This window comes from Arvicola amphibius, chromosome 12 (genome assembly GCF_903992535.2).
Source record: "Arvicola amphibius chromosome 12, mArvAmp1.2, whole genome shotgun sequence".
Taxonomy (NCBI): domain Eukaryota; kingdom Metazoa; phylum Chordata; class Mammalia; order Rodentia; family Cricetidae; genus Arvicola; species Arvicola amphibius.
In genome coordinates, this window is record NC_052058.2 from 63,265,071 (window position 1) to 63,288,381 (window position 23,311).

The window sequence follows — 23,311 nt, forward strand, 5'->3', positions numbered from 1 at the left end:
ATCCAAGTCCTTGTCAAGTCGTACCTGATTTTCATCCATAATGCTTTTATATTCTCCTCTCCAAGAATTCAAGTCCTACCACTGCGTGTGGGATTGGGTGTTGCACAAGTTACCAAACTTCTTTGGACTTCATTTTCCTCTCTCTCTCTCTCTAAAACTATTACATAACTGGAAGAGTTTTCAACCTTGAAGAAAGTCTGTGCTATTCAATAAGAAACGGACAGTTTGCCCAGAGCATAACACAGTTGGCGCTTGAAAGGACTGATTGTTCTTAAGAAAACAAAATCATTGACGTTCTGCCCCTGCTGTCTTCCTACTTTCATCTCTAAACAGTCCTCTCTCTGCCCAAATGCTTTTTACCTTCTGCACACATCATGTAACCCAAGCGTACCCAAATCCCGAATCTTATTAAAACATCCTAGCCTCTCATATCTCACTTCCTGCCACTTGCTCTCTATTGTATTCCCAGCGCCTGGCTGTGGACCCAAGTGGCTCTTCCTTCCCTTCTTTGCTCAGTTGAGAAAACTGACCTCCTGTGAAGCCTTTCCTGACTCCTAACATAGTGAAGTGATCCTTCTCAGGGTTCCTAGTGCGTGCCTCCATTCCTGAGCTTGTCATTTGAACCACAGGTGCTAGCTAACGTGATTATGGACACGGGAAACTCAGAGAGCCTTGTAGGAGAAACTGGGTCTCACTCAGCCTTCATTTCCTAGAAGAGTACAGAGCTTGCAACCTTGTCAGTCGTGAGTAAACAAATGTCATATGATGAAGGGAGGAAGGAATTAACAAATGAGCAAAGTCTCTCTGTCCATCCCTGAGCCACTACCATTTCTAATTTACCTGCCATCAGCACAGGGCCCACACCCTCATTCACGGTCAAGTCCTAGTTCCTGATATCTAGAAGACTGGGCTTGATCCATAGATATTAATTAGCTGAATTTTGTAATTATTGACAATCAGATCCTTTTACTGTTTGGAGCTTCACATAACTCTCAGTTATCTTCAGAAAAATAACTAGTTTAGAGTTGACTTTCAACTCATACACCCAGCAGTGTTGGTAGAGTCGCTGCCATGGGTTCCTAGACATATCAATGAAGTATACGAAAGCGGAGTGGAAGACAGGTCAGTATTAAAGCCCTATCTCTTATAATCCCTGTGTAGAGTCCCAGAGTTACAGCCACTGCCTGTCTCATCAAAGCAGGGACCCCTATCCCTGGAAACCTTCTTTGGGAACCCTTCCAAGAACCCACTGACTGTGAAATGAATATTCAATCCCCACTGCTCCGCCTGACCTAAGGTTTTCTCTGGGAGTACAGTGGGTTCTCAGCGTAGGATACAAACTCAGAAAACCATGCATAAAATGGAATGATTTCATATTTTCTCCCATCTCCACCCTTCCCAGTCTTCAGTGAGGCATATCGATTTTAAGGACATTTTGCTAGACTAAGGATCAGAGGGCTGTGTTGGTATCCCTTCTCACAGCTCTGCTCACCTGCTCGGGTTTGATCTGCAGGATTGCCGTCAGTGGAGTCTACCTCCTCTCTAAATGATAAACACTTATAGACCCATATAGGATAGTCCAGCAGCTAGGATGCACCCTGTAGCTCATTCTTGGGGCTAACAGTCCTCTGGGCAGTATCACTTGCCATCTGCTTCCTTCTACTGAGCATGCCTTAGCAGAAGTCTTGCTGGGCTCCATCCCATTCATTACTGTATCACTGGGTGGAGATGAATGGGGTAAGAGGAGAGCCCTGCTCTGCCTTCATGAAAGAAACGTCCTCTAGCACATCTGCTGGAAGCGAACCTGTGGTTACTTTTCACTCCTCCTTAGTAACTCCTTTGCATTAATGGGGAGAAACAGGTGCCCTTCCCGCTCTGGTTCGTTCCTTTGCGAACCAGAAAACATTACTCTGTGCCGTAAGGCTTGCCCTGTTTGCCACACGCTTTCAAGGTAGGTCTTGCCGCATTACATTCCGTCTGTTTGCATGCCTGTTTCTCTCCTCCCCACTCCCACTGTGACAGTAGGTCTTTAAGCGGAAGAGACTCTGCAGAATCCACGTCGCTCCAAGTCCCTTTACAGCATCTGGCATGGGGCAGAATGTTCAATAAAACACTTGGGAGGTGAAATCAGGCTAGACAGTTTAGAGGCAAACAAACCAAGTGGAGCAAGAGTACTCAGGGATTGGGTTTCAGCCCTGATGCTTGCTGTGTCTATGACCTTGAGGAGTCATTGAACTCCATTTGTCCCCTCCATAATCTGAGTCACCAGCCACTTAACTCACCTGTCCACAGGACATTCAGCTAATAAGACTACTTCTTATTACTACACTGAACAATTTCCAGATAATTCAACACATTTTGCCCTAACCACGACTATTCTTCCTGTCCCCCAACCCCGCCAGCTCCTCCAGACCTTTTCTTGTGGCAACCAGAGGGCAAATGCACCTCAGAAATTCTCTGGAAGCCTGCTGTGTAACAAGGCTGGCATCTCTGCCAATTAGTTACTACACTCATGTTCTACCTGATGATAAAGATGATGATTGCTGTCCCTGTCTACTCTGCTGTCATGTTGGGGTGACGCCAGATGATCCAACCCACAGGAAAACCATGCAAAGTATAAAAGGTTATATGCATATACAACTGTCTGTAACTTCCTAGAAGGGATCAGCACCGCGAAGACGAGATAGGTCCTTTTTCATAGTTATAATTAATTCACCTCTTTGGTAACAGGTTTGGAAGGACTTGGTGAGGAGAGATCGAAAAGCCCATGAGATGACTGAACAAAGCCAGTCAGAAGCCAGCCAGACCCTAGGCAGAAAGGGGCAGTTTATCATAGCCCATCCTAAGGAAAAAAATAAGCGTTGGTAAAGCTGCAGCAGTCTGCGGCCCCTGATTCACTTTGAAGCCTTTTTAAGCACACACACCACCACTGTGCTGTTCCTGCTCAGCCCCATCGCTCACCATTAGAGGCCCATTTTCCTCTGCTGTTAGCATCACAGGTGTCCCCCCCTTCCCCCAGGTAGGGCAGGAGCAATCTGGAAGTGAGAGGAGGGGGAGGAGTATAGGCTCACTGGAATGATGGTTTTCACACTCTAGTATTAAGGAAAATTGGATGCGCTAATGAACCTGGGAGACATCAGGGCTTTCTGAAGGCAGGATGGTCTCTGTCAACAGACCAATTAGCACACAATTATTTTCCCCTTCTGAAAGCTTATCTGAGGCACTCTTTGAAATGTGTGCACTTGAGTGAACTGCACTTACTGTTACCTCTATGGGCCCTTTTAATAACCTCCCGGAACTGCCTGGCCCTCTGCAGAGAAACCTGCAGCACTGTCTTGACTCGCTCTTCAGAGATAGGGCTTCCACCACATGTGTGAGAGCAGGGCTGTATATATCAGTCTGTACTGCTCACCCAAGTCCGTTCCTGACAGCGTCTACTCGAGACTCTTTCCAGGACCCTTTCTTCTTCCTACCTCATCACTATCCATGGAGGAGAGAGGTGGTATCAGAACAGAATAGAAATAAAAATAATAACCACTTTGGTATCTTGTGAAGTCTGAGCAAGCCTTCCTCTGCTCTATCAGGACATGGGTACGATGCCAGGGTATTTCCTCGTTTTTCTCATCCTGCACCACAATCAACAAAGGGAAGCTCCTCTTCTCAGAAGCCTACCTGACTGATTGTCTTCTTGTGGAACTGACATTTGAACAAGCAGAGAGAGAGAGAAAGGGAAAAAAAATTACAAGATTGCAGTCAGCCTCAGTATGGAGAAATGATGGTGGGAAGGAGATGGAGGAGTACTGGGTAGGAAAAGGCTTGGGAGTCAGAGGAAGAACAGCAACGCCTCTGTTGTGGCTGTTCCCTGGCCTGCCCTGCCCTTCCCTACACACAGCTTGTTATCTTGCTCCCTGTCTGAAGCTAGTTGGTGGGTCACCCACTCAGGAGTGGGTAGATGGGAAATCCGTAATACAACTTAGCAACACTTTGGTGGCCAGCTTACCATGCAGTAGGAACAAACTAGTTTCTCAACACTATAGCATCCACTTGTACCTGCCGTTCAGCCCAACCCGTTCACACAGGTCCCACTAAATCACGCTGGTTCTTAGCCATGGCTCTTCTTACGGGGAATACTACAAAAAGAGAGACTTGGCCTTGAAGGAAGCCTGGCTCTGTCTTCCCAGTCTATTCTGATCACTAAGACGCATTCAGTGCACAGTGTCCACGTGGGAAAAGAGGCCAGCCAAGGAAGATCCACCAGAACACTGGAATTCTAGAAACATAAGTTTACAAGTGCCATATAGCAGGAACTGTGACATTCGTCTGTGAGTTGCCACTAACTGAATAAAGCAATGAAAGAAGGTATTGAATTCATCCTAGCCCCTAGGATACAATATACACGATGGTGAGCTGCTCGTTATCCAGACCTTGTTTTCGTAATCTCTTATAGAAAGACAGCGAATGAAAAGTTGAGGACATGACGGCTCCTAGAGAAGGGTTTGTTTTCAATATGAGGAAGAAAACAGCCAGAGGCATCTGAAAGAGCCCAGACTGAACCAGGCCAGCAGGCTGAACCAGATCGTGGGGAGGAGAGAACGAGGGAAAGAGAGAAAGGAGGTAGGGGAAGCTAAGAACCAAGAGACTAGGAGCAGCAAGAAGTCAAGAAAACCAAGAGAGAGCATGGACCAAGAGGGCACATAGCCAAAATGGCTGAATTATATGAGGAAGAGAAGCTGGGGATAAGGAGGCCCAGCCCATGGGAGGGAGAGGTTTAGGGTAAAAGGTGGGGTGAGAAGTGCCAGGAGGAGGCACAGGGGCTGAGCGAGACTTTCTCGACCTAGCAGATAGTAATACTAACTTCCCATCATTGCGCTTTGTTTTGTTTTCGCCCAGTGTTAGACTTCTGAGGAGAGCAGATCACTAGCATATTAGGTGAACTGATCTCTTTAGACTTTTGTCTAGAAAGTGGTGACATTTTGTGGTGTCAACCCTTTGACCTGTTTTCTAGGAGTTGAAATGACACAGATCTAGGGTCTGAAAGCTCCCATGTTGATTTGAACTAATCAGTTATTTTTGGATCAATCCTGTGATCCTGATACTTAGGAGGGTGAGGCAGGCGGGTTGTTATGAGGACAGACTGAGCTATATCATAGCTTACAGGCCAGCCTAGCAAGCAGTAAGACCCTATCTCAAAATCAATCAATCACCAATCAATCTTTAGGAATATTCTGTCATTCCGATACCACAGCCCAGCCACTCTATGCTCTGGACTGTGTTTTCCTGTAGGGAAATTGGGAAGGTTGGATTGGCATTTTGCTTCACTGGAGAATCACCCTATTCTGGTGTGATCCTGGTCCTGGTTCTCCTTTGGACTGCGTCTTGCTGGCTCTCAGACACTGTTTCTGATGCTGCTTCTTTGTTTTTTTTCCCCAGACATACTTTCACAAGTTCCCTTGAATCCCTACTCACTTTTCAAGGCTGATTTAAACTCCCAAGATCAGCCCTGACTCCTTTCCCAGTGTTTGTGGTATTGTCCCATCTCCCATTTGACAGCTTTATTCTCTGTGCATTTTCTAAGCTTAGGCAGACAGGAGTCCCTCTGTGATATCCTGTGCATTTTGGGTTCCTTAGGGAGCCAGGCCCATACCTATATACATTGAAGCCTGTGCTGTAGATTCTACTGTCTTCCTTTTTGAATTTTTCTTCTTACAACATATTTCCCTAACTCCTCTACTGTCTGCTTCCTACTTATCCTTAAAGAGTCAGTGATGTTTCCCCTGTTCTTCTAGTTTTCCTTCTGCCAGGGAAAATGCTTCCCGTGACACATCCTTTGGTCACAATGCGGGTATCTGTCTGTCATTTGTAATCTACCTGCCTCGCCTCCTCGAATGACTCATTATGGAACTTGCGCATCCTCATGCCTATCTTCCTGAAAAGACTAGAACACTTTACTCATACATCCTCAGGTTTGCTGCTTTCTTATGACATTCCAGGCACTGTGCTAGCCACTGCTGACTTCATGGCAAACAAAACAATTGTGAGCTTGCCTCTGCAAAGACTCCAGGCTGGGAACCATGTGGGAATCACATCCTCTCAGGAAAGGATGTGAAACTGCAGCTCCTGTGCCTGCTGCAAAGCCCAGGTGCCTGCAGCTACAGAGAGGTCAGCAGTACCAGGTAGAGCCCCACAAGAGCTCCAGGAAGGCACTCTATGAATGTTTGATGAATTGTGCAGAATTGAATAGGGGCTGCTCAATAAATACTCCTTGATTGGTTGACTGATTGTTGGCAAGGACTTTGAGCTCTTGAGAAGAAAGGGCCTTGGGTCCCCATCATTCTTATTACATAATTATTTCAGTGAACTTAAAGCTCCCCATTTTTCATCTTATACTTTAAACATCAGGGAAAACTGATGGGCCAACTTTGTAATATTTTAAAATACGGTGTTTGGAATACTACGTGGCTGTAAGAGTTTATGTATATTTAATATACTTACTGAAATATGCAGTAATCCCATAGCTGATTTTCTCTAAGGACATCTCGATGCTGAAGTGGACTTAAATGTTTAATACTAATAATAATACTCATAACCATTCATATTTCTCTTGCACTTTCCATTTTCAGGATCCCCAAAACTTGTGAGCACCCCATCAAGTGGATGTAACAGGCTAACAGGGACCACCTCTGGTGCCTTGCCTCCTTCAAGCTGGCTGACACCAACTTGAAGGTCTCACTCCACATCCCACTTCCTGGCTACACATCTTGTTGGCTCCCCTCTCAAAGGCCCTAGTGACCACATGCAGCTTTTATCACCGGCCACATAGAAACAATGTTCACTGACTCAGGACAAGGAAACAAAGTCACTCTGCATTCCTAGGGTAGACAAATACACTTTCTTTGGTCAGGGGTAGGACATCCAGAGTCTCCACATGGATGGCTGGAAGGAAAGGGCAAAGAGAAACCTTCCTCTCGTTTTCTGAGTCCATATCTCGTCCCTTCTTCTCTAGGTCACAGAGACCAGGACTGGTCCACTGGGCTGCAGCAACTATGACAACTTGGATTCAGTCAGCTCTGTCCTGGTTCAGAGTCCAGAGAATAAAGTGCAGTTACTGGGTAAGCAGCCGCATGGTGACTTCACACTGCTAAGGACTGGTGGAAAGCCTGGATCCTTGCCAAGAAAGGAAAGATCCAATTTTCTCATTTGAGTAGGCCAGGGTCTGGGGGGTGGATGTGTCGAGGCTCTTGGCCTCTTCTTTCAAGTACTGAAATAAGGACTCACATTTACCAAATGAGCAAAGTAACTTTGTTCAAAGCAGATCAATAGCACCGATCGGAAATACACTATCAGAATCGGCAGCAGGCTTCATAAGTGAAGGTACCCAAGGACCCAGATTATTGTATGGGCCTTCCTTTAGGAGGAACTGGTTATTAGGGGCATGGCTTGAATGGTTCTCTACTTAGATACACAGATCAAATCCCATAACCATTTTTTTCCTACTGTACATGTTCCTTCCCATAACACATGTGATTTTTATCAAGTGTGCATCCAATTATGCATAGGCAAAGGCTAGTAAGTAATGGATTCTCCCTAAACGTTCACTTGGGGACACAGTTTTACCTTATTACACGCATGCTCAAAACCACTCTAGGCCACATGGTTTCCCCAGCTTCATACCTGGGCATAGTGGAGTACAATTAATTAGAATGCAACTTTGACGGCTGTGAAGAGGAAGAAAACGTACTCCATCATTCACAGTAGGGTGTGCGTGCAGTTCTTTGCGGGGGGGCGGGGGGTCTAGGTTGCTGACACTTGGTAGATGCGCTGCTATATCTGCCAGGTGCAGATAAAAGACCTAGGCTGCCAATTGCGTTTTGAATAGAAATGAGTACACAGTTCCTAACAAGTAGAGTCTGGGCCATTAAGTTTATGCCTATCTGCCTCAGCTAAGTCCTCCTTAAGACTTCACAAATCTTAGGACCAGCATGCAGCAACTTTCCATCAGTTTTTTTTGGGGGGCGGTGAGGAACATTTGAGGACTGGCCCCACACCCATGATCCATTGCTCCTGCCACTTGATATCTAAATAACTTCCAATGTGTTTCTTTTCAAAACCTGATCCTGTAGGGATCAGAAACACAACCTTATAAACTAGTCCAACGATGGTTTTGGTGATGGAAGGCACACTAAGGAACCAGTAGCCTTTGCATGGTGATTGCGGCTTCACTAATAAGGCTCCCTCTAGGTCAAACTTCGGATCCACTGGTCTGTAACCACAACAGAGGAGTGGCTTGCTTTCCATTGTCCGTGGTTTTCCGTGAGAACTGAGAACCTTGAAGCCAGGAGCAGCATTTAAGAAGAATGAACAGGAACATTTGGACTGGAGACAGCAAGGGCAAAGCGGAGAGAGAAAAAGCAAAAATCACTGTTGTAGGCCCAAAGAATGGGGGATAAGTAGAGATGTCTAATTCCATCTGTTTCTCAGATGTTTTAAGAGAAGAGCTATACAAACGGATGCAGCAGAAGACGACTTCGTTTTTCCTAAGCACTAACTGAATTGGCCTCTGTTTAAGATATTACAATCCCAGCCTCACAAAATCAATAGCCCTCACCCAGAAGTTACGATTACAAATCTCAAGCAATCTGAGCCAGGGACAACTAATATTGCTTTAGGAATTAACAAACATACACTAAGAGGAGTGAAACACCTAGCAATAGATACCCAATACAATTAATATCTCTCTTCTCCTGTCCCTGTACAAGCTGGATTTGTATCTGGAAACTAGCGGTGAGTGAAGTTCAAAATGCTTGGTGGTTCCTTTGGAATAGTTTGTGCCGTTTAATTTTAGAGCCCATCACTCACACAGACATTGCTCAGGGCGCTGACTTTACAGCCACGGGAAGTGTTCTGGTGAAGAGGTGGGAGGCAGTAGGGAGGTGGAAGGAGACTACCGGAAGAGGCAGAGTGTGGAAAGCAAGCATGTGGATGGTGTGTGTGCTGAGCGGGGACTGTTGAGGGCCATGTGGGCACAGAATCAGGAAAGGGACATCTAGTAGCCAGTGAGAGTAGGAAGTGGGCCTCAAGTGAGAACAGAAAATATGCGAGCTGTTGACAACTTCAAGGGACAGTGTGAGGTCCTCTGAGGCCGGGACGCACATTGTGAGCACTCTGATTTTTCTGCCACGGACCAAGTCATGGATGTGGAAATCAAAAGCATGTGTTTGAGGAAAGAGGCTCCTCATATCTGGGGGTCCTTCTATACCTCATTCTCCTGGAAGAAAGTCTAACAGTATCCCTACTGGAAGAGTCTCCTGAAGATCTGACCTATACTAAATCTATCCTTAATCCATAACTATCTTTCCTTCACCCTTTGTAAGCTTCCAACAGTCACCTTACCTGTGTCTTGAAGCCAGTGTGTATCTGGGCCTGATACCCTGATGAATCTCAAGGCACCCTCTACCCTCCTACATTTATATTTTCTTAAATGTTAAATTAGTTGGGCAGTGGTGGTACAGGCCTTTAATCCCAGCACTCGGGAGGCTGAAGCAGGTGGATTGCTGTGAGTTCAAAGTCACTTTGAACGAGTTTCGGAATAGTAAGGGTGACGACAGAGAAACCCTGTGTCAAAAAAACAAAAACAAAAACAGAAAAACATAAAAAACAAACAACAACAACAACAAAAAAATCAAGAATCAAATTATACTGCGTAGGCAGCCATAGCCAAGTATGCAGCATCACCAGGTGAAACACGGACAGTGGTCGACACTGGGGCTGCGACTTCAGTGGGTCACTGTGGCCTTTTGGCTTTTAGTTTCTCATTTCAAAAAATCCTCAAAATGAAATTAGACATGGTGACCCACACTGATAAACCCCAGCCCTTGGCGGGGCAGAGGCAGGAGGATCAGAATCCACCATTAACAGTGTAAGGAATGTGAGACCAGATTATTTTAGGGAACAAAATAAAACAACAGCAACAACCATCTAGGATAGAGACGACCCTGAGAGCCACTACCAACTATATATAGAAAGTAATCGGTTCAGTACCTGGCCACTGTATACATAGAGTAACTATCCCTATCTCATAACCAGAACATCCTCAGCTATCCAGACTGGACTGGGAGGCCCGGGAAGGTTAGAATTCAGTAATGTCTGAGCATGTCTACTGCCAACGTTGGGGAAACTATAAGAAGAATGGCTATGAGAGGCAGAGCAAGCTCCTCAAGCCTCGCTGCTTTCTCCCCCAGGAGGGCCTTAAGCTCTTATTTTATCTGAAACATCTTCCTGTTTCTCTCCTAGAAATGCTGATGTGCAGCCACTAAGCCTGTTCTTATGATATGCACGCTCTCAGTTTGGCTGATGTGAGGAGTTTGGCTAAGCCTTGGGCTTTGATGTTCCTCATCTGCATACTCAGATCCTCCCCCATCTGTCATAGGTGCTAGAAAAGCCCTCTCTCCCAACCAGCTCAGCAGGATCCAACCCTGGGGTGACCAGTCTCAGGCCCAGTCAGCAAAACCCCTGTTTGGACTCCCATAGCCTTGGGTGTGAGAAACTGAGTCCCACTGGTTCTGCTCACTGATGCCTTGATTCATGCTTTCCCCAGGCCTGCAGGTGCTGCTTCCTGCACACCTGCGTGAGCGGTTTGTGGCGGCAGCACTTAGCTACATCACCTGCAGCTCTGAGGGTGAACTTGTCTGCAGGGAGAATGACTGCTGGTGCAAGTGCAGTCCTACTTTCCCAGAATGCAACTGTCCTGATGCTGACATCCAGTCCATGGAAGACAGCCTGCTGCAGATCCAAGACTCCTGGGCCACTCACAACAGGCAGTTTGAAGAGTCAGGTAAGCGAGACAGCTAACTCAGTATTGTTCCCCACTGAAGACTAAAGGCTTCCAGGGCCCAGGACACGAGGAATCTGACTTGGATCCCAACTTACTATGTTTGTAAATGTCCGAGGAAAGAATAATTATATGGTCACCAAGAGTCTTAAGTGGTGTGTTGTTCTTCATGCAAATAATCACAGTGCCTAACTTAGATGTGGGTAAAGGCCTTAATAAGCTAAGATAAATGTCAATGAGAGTTTAAATAAATACCATTGTCTGTCCTTCCGGCTACTGATTTCATGGTGTCTAACACAGTGCTTGCACCTGATAAATATTTGCTGAAGATATGAAGTATATAAAATGGTCTAGTTGGTACCCAGTGGAAATCAGACCAACTGTTGTTTCTTGCTGACATAACTAATTATCGGTGTCAACTTAAGACCCAGAGTCTGAGGGGATAGCTTTCCTTCTTGTCCTATTACTTTCTTGCTTTGATTTAACCATCCAGTTCCTCGATGCTATAATACCCTCGTCTTTAAAAGAGTGATAGCAATGGTTGATGCAAGAAGCTATTAAAAAAAAAAGTTCCAGTCCCCAGCCTGATGCTCTGGGCTTTGGGCTAGCAGTAGTAGGATGTGTTCTACAATACAACTTTCACTTTTTACCACCATGAGATTCTACAGGTGAATAGAGGAGAGTGTCATAGACCTCGGCCAGTTGGGAAGGCGGTGACAGGTCCCAAGGCAAAGCAGAGAAGAGAGACCTGAGCGTGAGTTCAAAAAGCAAACCATACCCAGGACCCTCAAAAGACCTCAGATTGTGAGCTTGGAGTCAGAAATCATGTTGCTTCTGTATTAGCTACAAGGAAGAACACCTATGTGACCAGGAGCCCAAGAGAGCAAGACTATCTCAGAGAATCAGAGAGTAGGCTGTGGAGGGAGAGGCTAGGCACAGGGATTAAATGTTTCTAAGATTTCTGAGCTGGGTACAGTACCTTCTCTGTGCCAACACTTGCCTGCCATTGACCCTGTTTACCTTCTACTGGAGAGTCCTAGTATTGTTGAAGAAATTTGGCCAAAGAGAGAAAAGAAGGAAGTGGATCAGGATGGGACGGGAGGGGGAGATGAACTGGGAGGAGTAGATGGGGAAACAGTAATCACGATCTGTTATGTGAGAAAAGAAGATTGTTCCACGAGTAAGTTACCTGGAGAAGAAAAAGAAAGAGACACACCCCAAGGCTATGAGTAAAAGCAGGATTTCTAGCCATTCAAGGAGTAGCAGAGATCTGTTTTGAAAATCAAGGATTTACTGGAATAAGAACAAAAAAAAAAAAACAAAAAACAAAAAACAAAAAAAAAAACAAGAGTCAGAGTCAGGCGGTGGTGGCACACGCCTTTAATCCCAGCACTCAGCAGGCAGTTCTCTGTGAGTTCAAGGCCAGCCTGGCCTACAAGGGATAGTTCCAGGATAACTGTTAGGACTGTTACACAGAGAAAACCTGTCTCAAAAACAAAACAAAGAACAAAACACAGAGCAAAACAGAAAAAAAAAAAACCCTCTAAAGTTGGGGCTGGAGTAGTTAAGCGCATGTACTACTCTTCCAGAGGACCTGAGTTGGTCTCTGAAACCATGTTGGGTCATTCACAACCACCTCTAATTACATCTCTAGGTGAGCTGCCCCCTTCTTCTGTTCTCTGTAGGCCCTACACACATGTAGTGAGTGCACGCACACATACACAAACGCACATACACACACACACACACACACACACACATGAGAACCAAAATCGAAAAATGAATGAATTCTTAAGAAAAGAATCCTAGAGCTACATTTTATGATATGTTAATTAATTTTCAATAATGCCATATGTAATTTAAAAAGCTAGTACAGTGGATGCGAGGCCTGTTTCTTATGCAGCGACTCTGAGGGGCCCTCGGGACTAAGGAACCAGCCGTTTGTGTTCCCAGGACTTCCCATAGCTTCTGCTCAGATCTTGTATTTTTGCCCACAGAAGAATTCCAGGCCCTGCTGAAGAGGCTGCCCAGTGACCGATTCCTGAACTCCACAGCCATCTCCCAGTACTGGGCCATGGACACTAACGTCCAGCACCGCTACCAACAGCTGGGAGCCAGCCTGAAAGTCCTGTTAAAGAAGATGCACCGGATCGTCCGCCGCCTCTTCAATCTCTGCAAGCGCTGCCATCGGCAGCCCCGTTTCCGCCTGCCCAAGGAGAGGTGAGTACCCGGGCTTCAGACCCAGAGCACAGCGCCTCCTGCCAGAGCTGCTGAAGCCAAGAAGGATGCTGTGGTCAACATGGAAGGACAGAAAGTGGTGACACGTTCAGCCATTCTGGTTCTGCGATCTTGGCCTCCCTCCTTTGTCATATTCAATCATCCATTGTGTATGAAGAAGTTAGGGGAGCCCGTGTAACTTTTATGTAAATGATAGTAGATTCAAATTCTATTCTAGTAACACCCCATTTCTCACTTAATCTTTTCTAGTTTTGTAATTCTTCTAGTGAAGGAAAGGGTTGAGTTCAAGCCCATATACCAACTGCAAATAATGAGAAATAAACACACTAGATTGTTTCAAACAAGTGGCTCTCATCGCTTGTCTGAGTCGTAGGTGGGAAGAAAGCTGAGGCCTGGACTCTCCCAATGGGACAAGAAGAGTATACTGTGATAGGAGTCCACTTACTTATTCACTCATTCATACATGCCTTCATTAAAAATGTAGTAAACCTATATTCCATGCCCGGCTATTTAGCTATAGAGGACACGGGTGACAAGGAAAGATTTAGCAAACATGTAAAGACATAAAAAATTTAAAATCCTGACTTATTAGCCACTGAAACTAACGAAAGTAGAACACCAATCAAAAGGACATAAATTAAAAAAAAGAACAAAAACATAAAAAAAGAGATAGTTCCCTAGAGGCAGAGGCTGGAGAGCAAAACCTCCTAAGATGTCTTGGACAGCTTATGCAAGAAACGATAGGAATGCCTGGCATATGTAGGTGAGACAGGACTCTGGCAGTGTTGCTACTGTCACAAAAGCCCAGCCATGTGAGCTAACTGAGCCTCAGGGAAGTCAGGAAGCAGGAGTGGACAAGACATTGTTTTCGTTTTGTTTTTTAGCAACTAATTTTTCAATGCCCCACCCCCCCACCGAACAAGAAATAAGCTTGCTCTATGAGAATGTGTTTGTGGACAGCCCAGAACCCCTATTCTTACTGCACTTCCAGGGAAGCCGGCTAGGAATAAGGGCTCAATAAACCAATCGTAATGTTATGCAGATGGTTGCCGTGGGTGAAACCAGACACAGTGATGAGACAGTAACTGGAGTCATGCTTTGAAGGAGACACTGGAAAGAACCGATTTGAGGAGGTAGTTAAAAGTTGAAATCCAAAGTTTAAGTAACCCACAAAAAAAAAAAAAAAAAATGTCAAGTCTTCCTGTAAGATAAAACAGAAAAGAAGGAGAGACCTTCAGCTGGGCATGAACTTGGCAAGACCGTGAACTGTTAAAGATCTATGCTATAGAGAAAACTAAAAGGCTAGATTTGATTCAAGACACTGAAAAGCCTCCAGTTTTGAAAGAAATTAGCCTGGCTGTTTCCAGGACAAGCCTGATCTTCCTGGCTGGATAGAGTTCCAGGCTTAACTGAGTTTGTGGAGCCCCAGGGTCTTCACCACTCAGGGAACCTGTTGCTGTGCTCTTTCCTTTGCCCCTGCCCCCTCCACTCCATCTGTTAGTCAGTGTCTTGATACTCTTAGGGAGGACAGGGGATGCAGTTTGCTTTGCCTCTTACTTCTTTGTGTTATCTCTTCAAGGTCCCTGTCTTTCTGGTGGAACCGAATCCAATCCCTTCTCTACTGTAGAGAAAGCACCCTCCCCGGGACCTTCCTGGAACAGAGCCACAGCTGCACCTGTCCCTATGACCAATCTTCCTGCCAGGGCCCCATCCCATGTGCCTTGGGTGAAGGGTCTGCATGCGCCCACTGTGCTTCAGACAATAGTACTCGCTGCGGGAGCTGTAACCCTGGCTATGTGCTGGCCCAGGGACTGTGCCGTCCCGAGGTAGCTGAGTCCCTGGAGAACTTCCTGGGACTGGAGACAGACCTGCAGGACCTAGAGCTGAAGTACCTGCTGCAGAAGCGAGACAGCCGCATTGAGGTCCACTCCATCTTTATCAGCAACGACATGCGCCTGGGCAGCTGGTTTGACCCTTCCTGGAGGAAGCGGATGCTGCTGACTCTGAAGAGCAACAAGTACAAGCCCGGGCTGGTGCATGTCATGTTAGCCTTGTCCTTGCAGATCTGCCTCACTAAGAACAGCACCCTGGAGCCTGTTATGGCCATCTACGTCAACCCCTTCGGGGGCAGCCACTCCGAGAGCTGGTTCATGCCTGTCAACGAGGGCAACTTTCCTGACTGGGAAAGGACTAACGTGGATGCAGCTGCCCAGTGCCAAAACTGGACAATCACGCTGGGGAACAGGTGGAAGACTTTCTTTGAGACAGTCCATGTTTACCTAAGGAGCCGAATCAAGTCCCTGGATGACAGCTCCAATGAGACAATCTACTATGAACCCCTGGAGATGACGGATCCCTCCAAGAACTTGGGCTACATGAAAATCAACACCTTGCAGGTCTTTGGCTACAGCCTGCCCTTTGATCCGGATGCTATCCGAGACCTAATTCTCCAGCTAGACTACCCATATACGCAAGGTTCCCAGGACTCTGCCCTCTTACAACTCATTGAGCTCAGAGACCGGGTCAATCAACTCTCTCCACCTGGCAAAGTCCGACTGGACCTTTTCTCCTGCTTGCTCCGGCATAGGCTCAAGCTGGCCAACAACGAGGTGGGCAGGATCCAATCCTCCCTGAGAGCTTTCAATTCCAAGCTGCCAAATCCTGTCGAGTACGAGACAGGCAAACTCTGTAGCTAATGGGGGAACTACCCCAGCACTGGTCAGAGAGTTGATCCACACATTCAGGGTGCAAAGATAATCCGAGCCCTCACCTCAGTGCCAACAGGGTGCTTCCATGGGACTTTCAGCACCTGGAAGATGGGAGCTCAAGGCTTGGACTGAAGCAGGCGAGAGACAATGAAACAGCCACTGCACACGTGCACAAGTGCATACAACACCCCCTCCCCGCCCCCACTCACAAGGAGGCCACAGATCAGCAGCCTCGGGTCTGTAAAGTTGGTGCTCTCTAAAACGAATGCATTTGAAGAAGAGCCAAGAAAGAGATAAAAGAACCAGCTAAACCATGAAAGACACGAAGTGAAAATGCTTCAAGGTGATTTTTGTCATCCGGGACAGCAAGAGGAGACAAGAGTGGGAGGGGCGGGACCTCCCCTCTGTGGAGTCACTTTTGTATTCTTTTTAACCAGATTTCTTAAAATGTTGTTGTTCTGTGACTCCCTGCATCGGTTCTTACTTTTTGTACACTGCCTCCCTGCACCCCGGGGGACCATGGGCTGATGGCTTTCGGTGCCACTTCCTCAGAAAGTGTGTGCAGTGCTACGGCAGAGGAGCCGACACTAGGGGCAGGCCACAGCCTCCTTGCTCACTCCCTCACTTCTTCCTCCTGCCAGCCCCCTTACTTTCTCGCCCCACCCCCCGTTTCATAGTTTTGACTTGTTCCAAGAGCCCCTCACAGTTCATCCAGAGCCCTCTTCCCACAGCACCTGTCTGTCCACGGAAGCAGTTTTGTCAAGTTAGAGACGATGTATATGGAAATGTTCTTTTTTAAAAAACAACAAAACAAAAAATATTTATTTTGTGATTGTTTTTCTTGTCAACCTGCTCTAATCATATGAACCTCTGAGTAAAATTTTACTTGACTTAATGCATTTTAAAGACCCTTTTTAGTGGGGAAATGAGAGAGAAAAGAGAAACATAGTTCCTTGGATTGACTGAATGTTTATCAGTATTATCATCATCACCCTGTGTCTGAGAGGAGTATCCACAGATGATGTACATTGATGTGGGAGGCTGGCTGATTAGTGTATGTATGTGTTAATTTGTGCCTGTGTTAACTCAGGTGTGAACTGTGTGTGTGTGTGTGCGTATGTGTGTGTGTGTGCGTGTGTGTGTATGTATGTGTGTGTGAGAGAGAGAGAGGGAGAGAAAAAGAGAGAGAGACAGAGAGAGAGACAGAGACAGACAGAGAGAGAGAGAGAGAGAGAGAGAGAGAAGGAGGGAGGGAGGGAGGAAGAAACATTAAATGAAAACAGAGCAGAACTTTCTTAGAGAGCCAGCACAGGTCCTGGCACCAGGATATCCATGTCAGAGGACTGGCAGTTTCTACTCAGAAGCAGCTGCAGTCCTGGAACCTTCTGAGAGAGGCTGTTGTCACTGTCCCTAGGGACAGCAGGAGAGTCTCCAATGTTCTATGTATTATATGGTCTGGGATCATTCTTTAAGGAAATTGACAAAGATACAAATGTGATATTTGTCTTCTCCATTCTGTCTGCCACTTCCCCAACCTACACGTACCAGACAGACAACACATGCATCTCAGCTTAGTCTCCCTTACAGCAGCAGCAAGGGACCACCACACAGCATATTATGCAGACAACCACTTGCTGTCCACATGGTTTATGTTCTAAGTGCAATGTGTAAGTATGACAGCTTTAATTATTCAGAGCAAATCACGAGATACTACATATCTCAGTCTGTAGCTCTGGTAATCTTAGTGGAAAACGAGAGGGGAGGCAACGATTAAAATGGTCCCATCTACCCAAGAGTCTTGTATGTCCCATGTTGCTTATAGAAGGAATTTGATGTTTCCTTTAATCAATGACAACAGCAACAACAAATCCATGGTGCAGGTAAGTGCCCCAAGTCACAACCTCCCTGAAGGCTTATATCCAGAAGTGCGGGGAGGATTGAGGGTGAAAACAGCTATGGGGTGAGCTAGTCCTAGTTCAAACCGTTGCTCGCTAAGTGGGGGTTTATACCAGGCTTCTCCAGCTGTGGAAACAGGCAAGCAGATGACATCTCCGTCAATGGGAGTTGCTGAGAAGTACCAGAGGAGGGGACGCTTGGGGAGAAGAGGGTTGCAAATGTCAGGAAGACTTTGATATATACCTCAGATGGGCTTTATGCGAGGTGTAAGGCAGGCAGTGGAGTCTGCTTTTAGCACTTGAAATGATCCTGTCTCCATGCTGAGGAGTGGGTGGACAGAAACTTCCACTCATAAATTACGGGCACACTTTTTATGTGTGCAAATGGTCAGCCGCTGTGCATAGCAAAACTCCAGAGTAGGGAAGAAAGGAAAATTGGGAATCTACTGTACATAAAGTTAGCAGCGTGGAGCCCTGGCAGCGGAACATGATTGCGCTCCGTAGGAAGTGAGTCAGTCACACAGAGACTGACCCTTGGGTCAATCCCACCAGTGTGCTGAGGGGCAAAGAAACCTCAGCCCTAGTTCCCTGAATCAGAGATCAAAATGGGCTACAGTGTTGTGTAGAAGGGATGTTCTTATTTGAGAGAGGAAGGGACATCTAGGATATTCTTATTTGAGAGATGAACCTCTAGGAAAGTCTGATAGTGTGAGATGCTGTGGTTTTAGGAACGTAGTTATCTATTCCAGAGAGTTCATTCCTTGTCTGCGGAAAGCTTTATCTGTGAGGGTGAGTGTACCGAATGCATTAGTGCCCCTTTGACTTCAGGTGTGAGAAACAATGACTGAGATCTGGAAGAACATTAAGTATGGCAGTAGACATTTTAATACTTTGCCGAATCATTTGTTTTGGGACTGTGATGAAGTACCATGGAATGCCTAGTGAAGAAGAGCTGGGGTAAAGCAGCAGACCAAAAGTTTTGCTCCCAGAATCCAAAAAGAAATAAGAAAGGGACATAATTAGTGGGTAGGCCAGGGCCCTTAAGAGCAGTGGTTCTCAATCTGTGGGTCTTGACCCCTTTGTGAGGGGATCACACATCAAATGTCCTGCATATCAGATAATTACATTATGATTCATAGTGGTAGCAGAGTTACAGTTACAAAGTAGCAATGAAATAATTTCATGGTTGGGGGTCATCACATCACAAGGAACCATATTAATTGGCCATAACATTCAGAAGGTTGAGAACCACTGCTTAAGAGGAAGCTTTAAAGGGTTGAAACTTAGTTAAGCATAGAGTTTTTCATAACACTAGGCTGTGAAATTCATTAACAAAGGAATGTCCATGTTGAAGTTTTCACCTGTAAATTCTATGATAACCAAACATGTGAGCCACCTATTCTCAGACACATTTGCAAATAAAGAATTGTCATTAATTAGTACTGGGTTGTCAATGTTGGTGAACTCGTTGTGGAATTAAAGCTAAACCATAATTCAGCTACTACCATGCACTGGATAATAAGTCAGGAATTCAAGTCTTAATTGTAACCTCAAAGAACTAATACATCAAATGCTAATCTTCCCTAATGCTTGAGACTAATACCTCTAATACTAAATAATATATTTAATACCTGCTGCTAATAATATAATACTGTACTCCATAAATGTACTCAGTGATGAACTACCTAAAACAGAAATGAACTCACAATCCTGGGTATCACATATCATTCAGATCCTGTCCTTGGCTTCTTTTCAAAAGTATGAGAACAGTGGTTCATGATAGGCAGAGCTTCCTTGCGAGCAGATAGAATATTCTGCCTACATGATGTTCTGCCCTAAAGTCTGTAATTTCATCAGGTAGGTTTGTCCTGAATTTTAAGAGAAGTCTTCTTTTGTCATTATGCTCTGCATGAAAGCTAAAATATCCCTTGGGAGAAGTCAGTCCTACAAATTAGGCTATGGAAAGATAGAGGACTGTACTCCTGGAATGGGAAGTTTTGTAGGGCCGGCCAGCCTAATATATTCATTACTGACATAAAGAGGAAGAGGGCTAAGGGAACTGGAGAGAGTAAAGAGCCTGCCTAGTTCATATCTGTCAGCAGAGCTAGACACAGCTGTCTCGTCTTTACCTCCTTGGCTTTTCCCTGCCAGTAAATAGCATCCAAGTCTTAGGGTTAGCAAGGCCCATTTAGGACTTGGGCATGTGAAAACAGACAAAGGAAACAATATTTGATGAAGACCACTAAGAGATGGTAATGCCTCAGTGGTGTTCCCTGTTGTTGGTCCTAAGAATAAATAACCGAATTTTGTTCCTAGGAAACATTAAACATGGAATAGACATGTGTCCATGAAGGACATAGACAGAGCCATGGCCTTGCTAGTCTCCTGATGGCCATATCAGCTCACTGTGTGTAATCACATTATCTTGCCCCTAGTTTCTTGATAGTTATATTTTCTGTAAACTATCTTAAACAGTTTTTTTTTACATTTTTATTCTTCTCTCATACATTGAATCCTGACAGTAGTTTCTCTTCTATCCACTCCTCCCAGCACCCCCACCTTCTCCAGATGAATTTCTTGTTCCGCTTAAATAAAAAAGAACAAGACCTTCCTAGGAATATCCACCAAAACTGGCCTAACAAGATACAATAAGACTGGGAAACAACCCTCAGCTCATGGCTGGACATGGCAACCAGTAGGAGGAAAAGGGTCCCAGGGCTGCAAAGAGTCAGAGACACCTCTGTTCCCATCTTTGTGAGTCCCATAAGAACCCAAAGCTCCACAACATAAGGTATATGCAGAGGATCTAGTTTCAAACTCATTACACAGTCTGTGTTGTTGCTTCAGTTTCTGTGAGCCCTTATGAGTCTTGATTTCAATTACTGGTTTTGAATATACACTAAGTCTTCTGGTGTTTGCATAACATCTTTCATCTGAGGGCTTAGAATCATTGGTAGCCACTAGCTGATGAAAGCCTTGAACTGTCAGTGTGGGACTGGATTTGGGCAGTAGCCCAGAAGAGCAATGAAGTATACTACCCTACCTAGTAACAGGCTGTTTTTAATACAAAAAGTAAGCACCAAGTGTTTTGGTGTTTCACCCCATGACACCAGGAGAGCCTATAGTCCTGGAAGGTTCTATTCTCTTTAGATGAGGCATTACACTTGAGGAGGAAGACCAGATGGGCTGGAAGGTATGCTTGTCTGTCGGGACGGACATGTCCTACCTACCTCTTGACTTTCATTGTGATTCTGCCGCCAGTCAGTCCTGTGATTAAGCTAAGATTTTTTACATCTGTGGCATTCAGTTTGCTCCCCCTTGGATGAGGGGGGTTGGATTTTCCACACAGGTTCTGAGGGTCCTTCTAAGTTATCCTTTGACAGTGTGAAGAACAGTGAGCACAGCAGACTATGTAGCCTCCGAGTCAAGCCAATCTGCATTTGTATCTTGGGCCCACGTTTACAATCCGAATGACCTTCATCTTCATCTTCTTGGCTACAGCCCAACTACATACACTCTAACATTCTTTACCTGAACATTTATCTCCTGTCATAGTTAGGGCTTTTATTGCTGTGAAGAGACACCATGACCACAGCAGCTCTTGTAAAGAAAGCACTTAATTGGGGTGGCTTGCTTACAGTTTCAGAGTTTCTATCCATTACCATCATTGTGGGGAGCATGGCAGCATGCAGACAGACATGATGCTGGCTACATTTTGGCTTACAGGGAACATGAAATGAACTGACTCACTGGGTGGTATCCTGAGCATAGGAAACCTCAAAGCCCGCCCCCACAGTGGCACACTTCCTCTGACAAGGCCACATTCCTTAATAGTGCCACTCCCTTTAGGGGCCATCTTCTTTCAAACAACCACATCTCCCAGTATTGTTTTGCTCTACACACTTTAAATTTCAGAAGACACGTCCCCCGAAATCACCAAAACTCAATCTCAACCACAGTGTCTAGTCTATTCATCACTGACAGGTTCTCTCTGTGTTAATTACCAGGTTGTCAAGACCCTAGAGAACATGTTTATAAGGTTGTACATGTGATGGAGGACACTCAACAAGAGTGGGTCACTCGCCAGTAGTAGTGAGTGGAGTATTGTGAGAACACAGAAAAATTAAAAACTACCTCCTTAAAGAAACACTCACGAAATAGTTGCGACTCTTCTAACAACTACAGGAGCAGTGCCCCAGGTCACCAGTTATTTCACCTGGTCCCTTTTTAGAGGTAGAAAACAGAAAGCACAGTGGAGAGCCCCTCTGCAGGCACCACGTTGGTACACTGCCATTCACCAAGGAATACTTAAGTGATTTTCACAGGAGCACCCTCAACGGTGCAGTGGTGTGAGCTGGGCGGTGGTGGCACGATCCCAGAACTCGGGAAGCAGAGGCAGCGAATCTCAGTGAGTTCAAGGCCGGCCTGGTCTACACAACAAGTTCCACGACAGCCAGACTCTTACGCAGAGAAACCTTGTCTTGAAAAACAAACAAACAAACAAACAGGAAAAAAAAAGGACAAAAGCGAAGAGAGCAATGGTGTGAAACTGACTCTTCTTGCTCTTTACTTCCCCCCAAAATCCTGATTCACAAGGCGTGGGCCCGGACTCTGCATTTCTAACAAACTCCCAGGGCAAGGCTGCTGCTGTGGCTGCTCCAGGAATCAGACTCCCAAGGATGCTTTCAGAAAGTGTGTCTCATTTCCCTGTTGTATTCAGGAATTTAAACCAGAAGGCTCTGGGGAAATGCAGGAACTAATAAAAGAATCCATCACTTCTGGCTCTGGGCTTACGGATGAAAATCTTGGTGCTCTCCTGGTGCTTCATTTCTCCTCTTTTTAAGAACTTGACCTGTATACACCAATAGGAGACAGGGGGCGGGGTGACAAGAAAGAAAGGGAACTTGAATAGATGAAGCTTCTGAGGTCTCCAAGCTGACTTGCTTTATGAATGTGTGTTTACAGATAAGCAGCCCCAAGGACTGGCTGAGTCATGCTGACTGAGTAAAGGTCTTTTCTCCAACTCCATCAGAGTCAATCTGCTGAGGAGATAGCCTGGGAGTACCCATCACTGATGGAAACATACATTAGACGAGATGATTGAACTTGCACTAGCAATATGCGAGCACCCAGAGGCCCCCAGGCCTTAGAATGTACCCAGAGCCTCCGAGGCACCTAATCTAAAATAGAAAATGAATTATTCTCACTTTCAGTTCTGTCCTTCTCAGCTCCAACCTGCACGATTACCACTCTTGCATCATTAATAGAAACAACGGCCACGATTTATGAAGGGTCATTCTTTCAAGGCTCTCAGAACTTGGGAGAACGAATCAATCAAGATTATTTATTGAGCATTTTCAGCTAGGAGCTGTGGGAAATAAAGCAAACATGGATTTAGTGTGTACACTTCCTTAATTCAAAAGTCTGCGGATGACTGAGGGAATGAAACTCGGGGAGGTGGGGAGAAACTCGCAATTCCAGGAAGGCAGGAGATGGACGAACCTTGCTTTTCAGAGTCAGACAGTTCCAGCTGTGCCTTCTACAGGTGTGCAAGGCTGGATACATCATTCATTCTCTCGCAGCCTCAGCTTGTACAGAAATAAAAGACGGGCAATAGCTGTGTATTCATAGTTTATGGTGAT

The 23,311-nt window shown here is 45.6% G+C and overlaps 1 protein-coding gene across 1 annotated transcript in view; it reads left to right on the forward strand.

The window, feature by feature from the left end:
* Brinp2 (BMP/retinoic acid inducible neural specific 2) overlaps nucleotides 1-15,762 on the forward strand; it is a 47,214-nt gene extending 31,452 nt beyond the window's left edge. The window contains exons 4-7 of the mRNA XM_038350031.1: nucleotides 7,004-7,109; nucleotides 10,595-10,831; nucleotides 12,826-13,048; nucleotides 14,646-15,762. Coding sequence (XP_038205959.1) covers nucleotides 7,004-7,109; nucleotides 10,595-10,831; nucleotides 12,826-13,048; nucleotides 14,646-15,762 — 1,683 coding nt within the window. The remainder of the gene's footprint in view (nucleotides 1-7,003; nucleotides 7,110-10,594; nucleotides 10,832-12,825; nucleotides 13,049-14,645) is intronic.
* The last annotated feature ends 7,549 nt before the right edge of the window (nucleotides 15,763-23,311 follow it).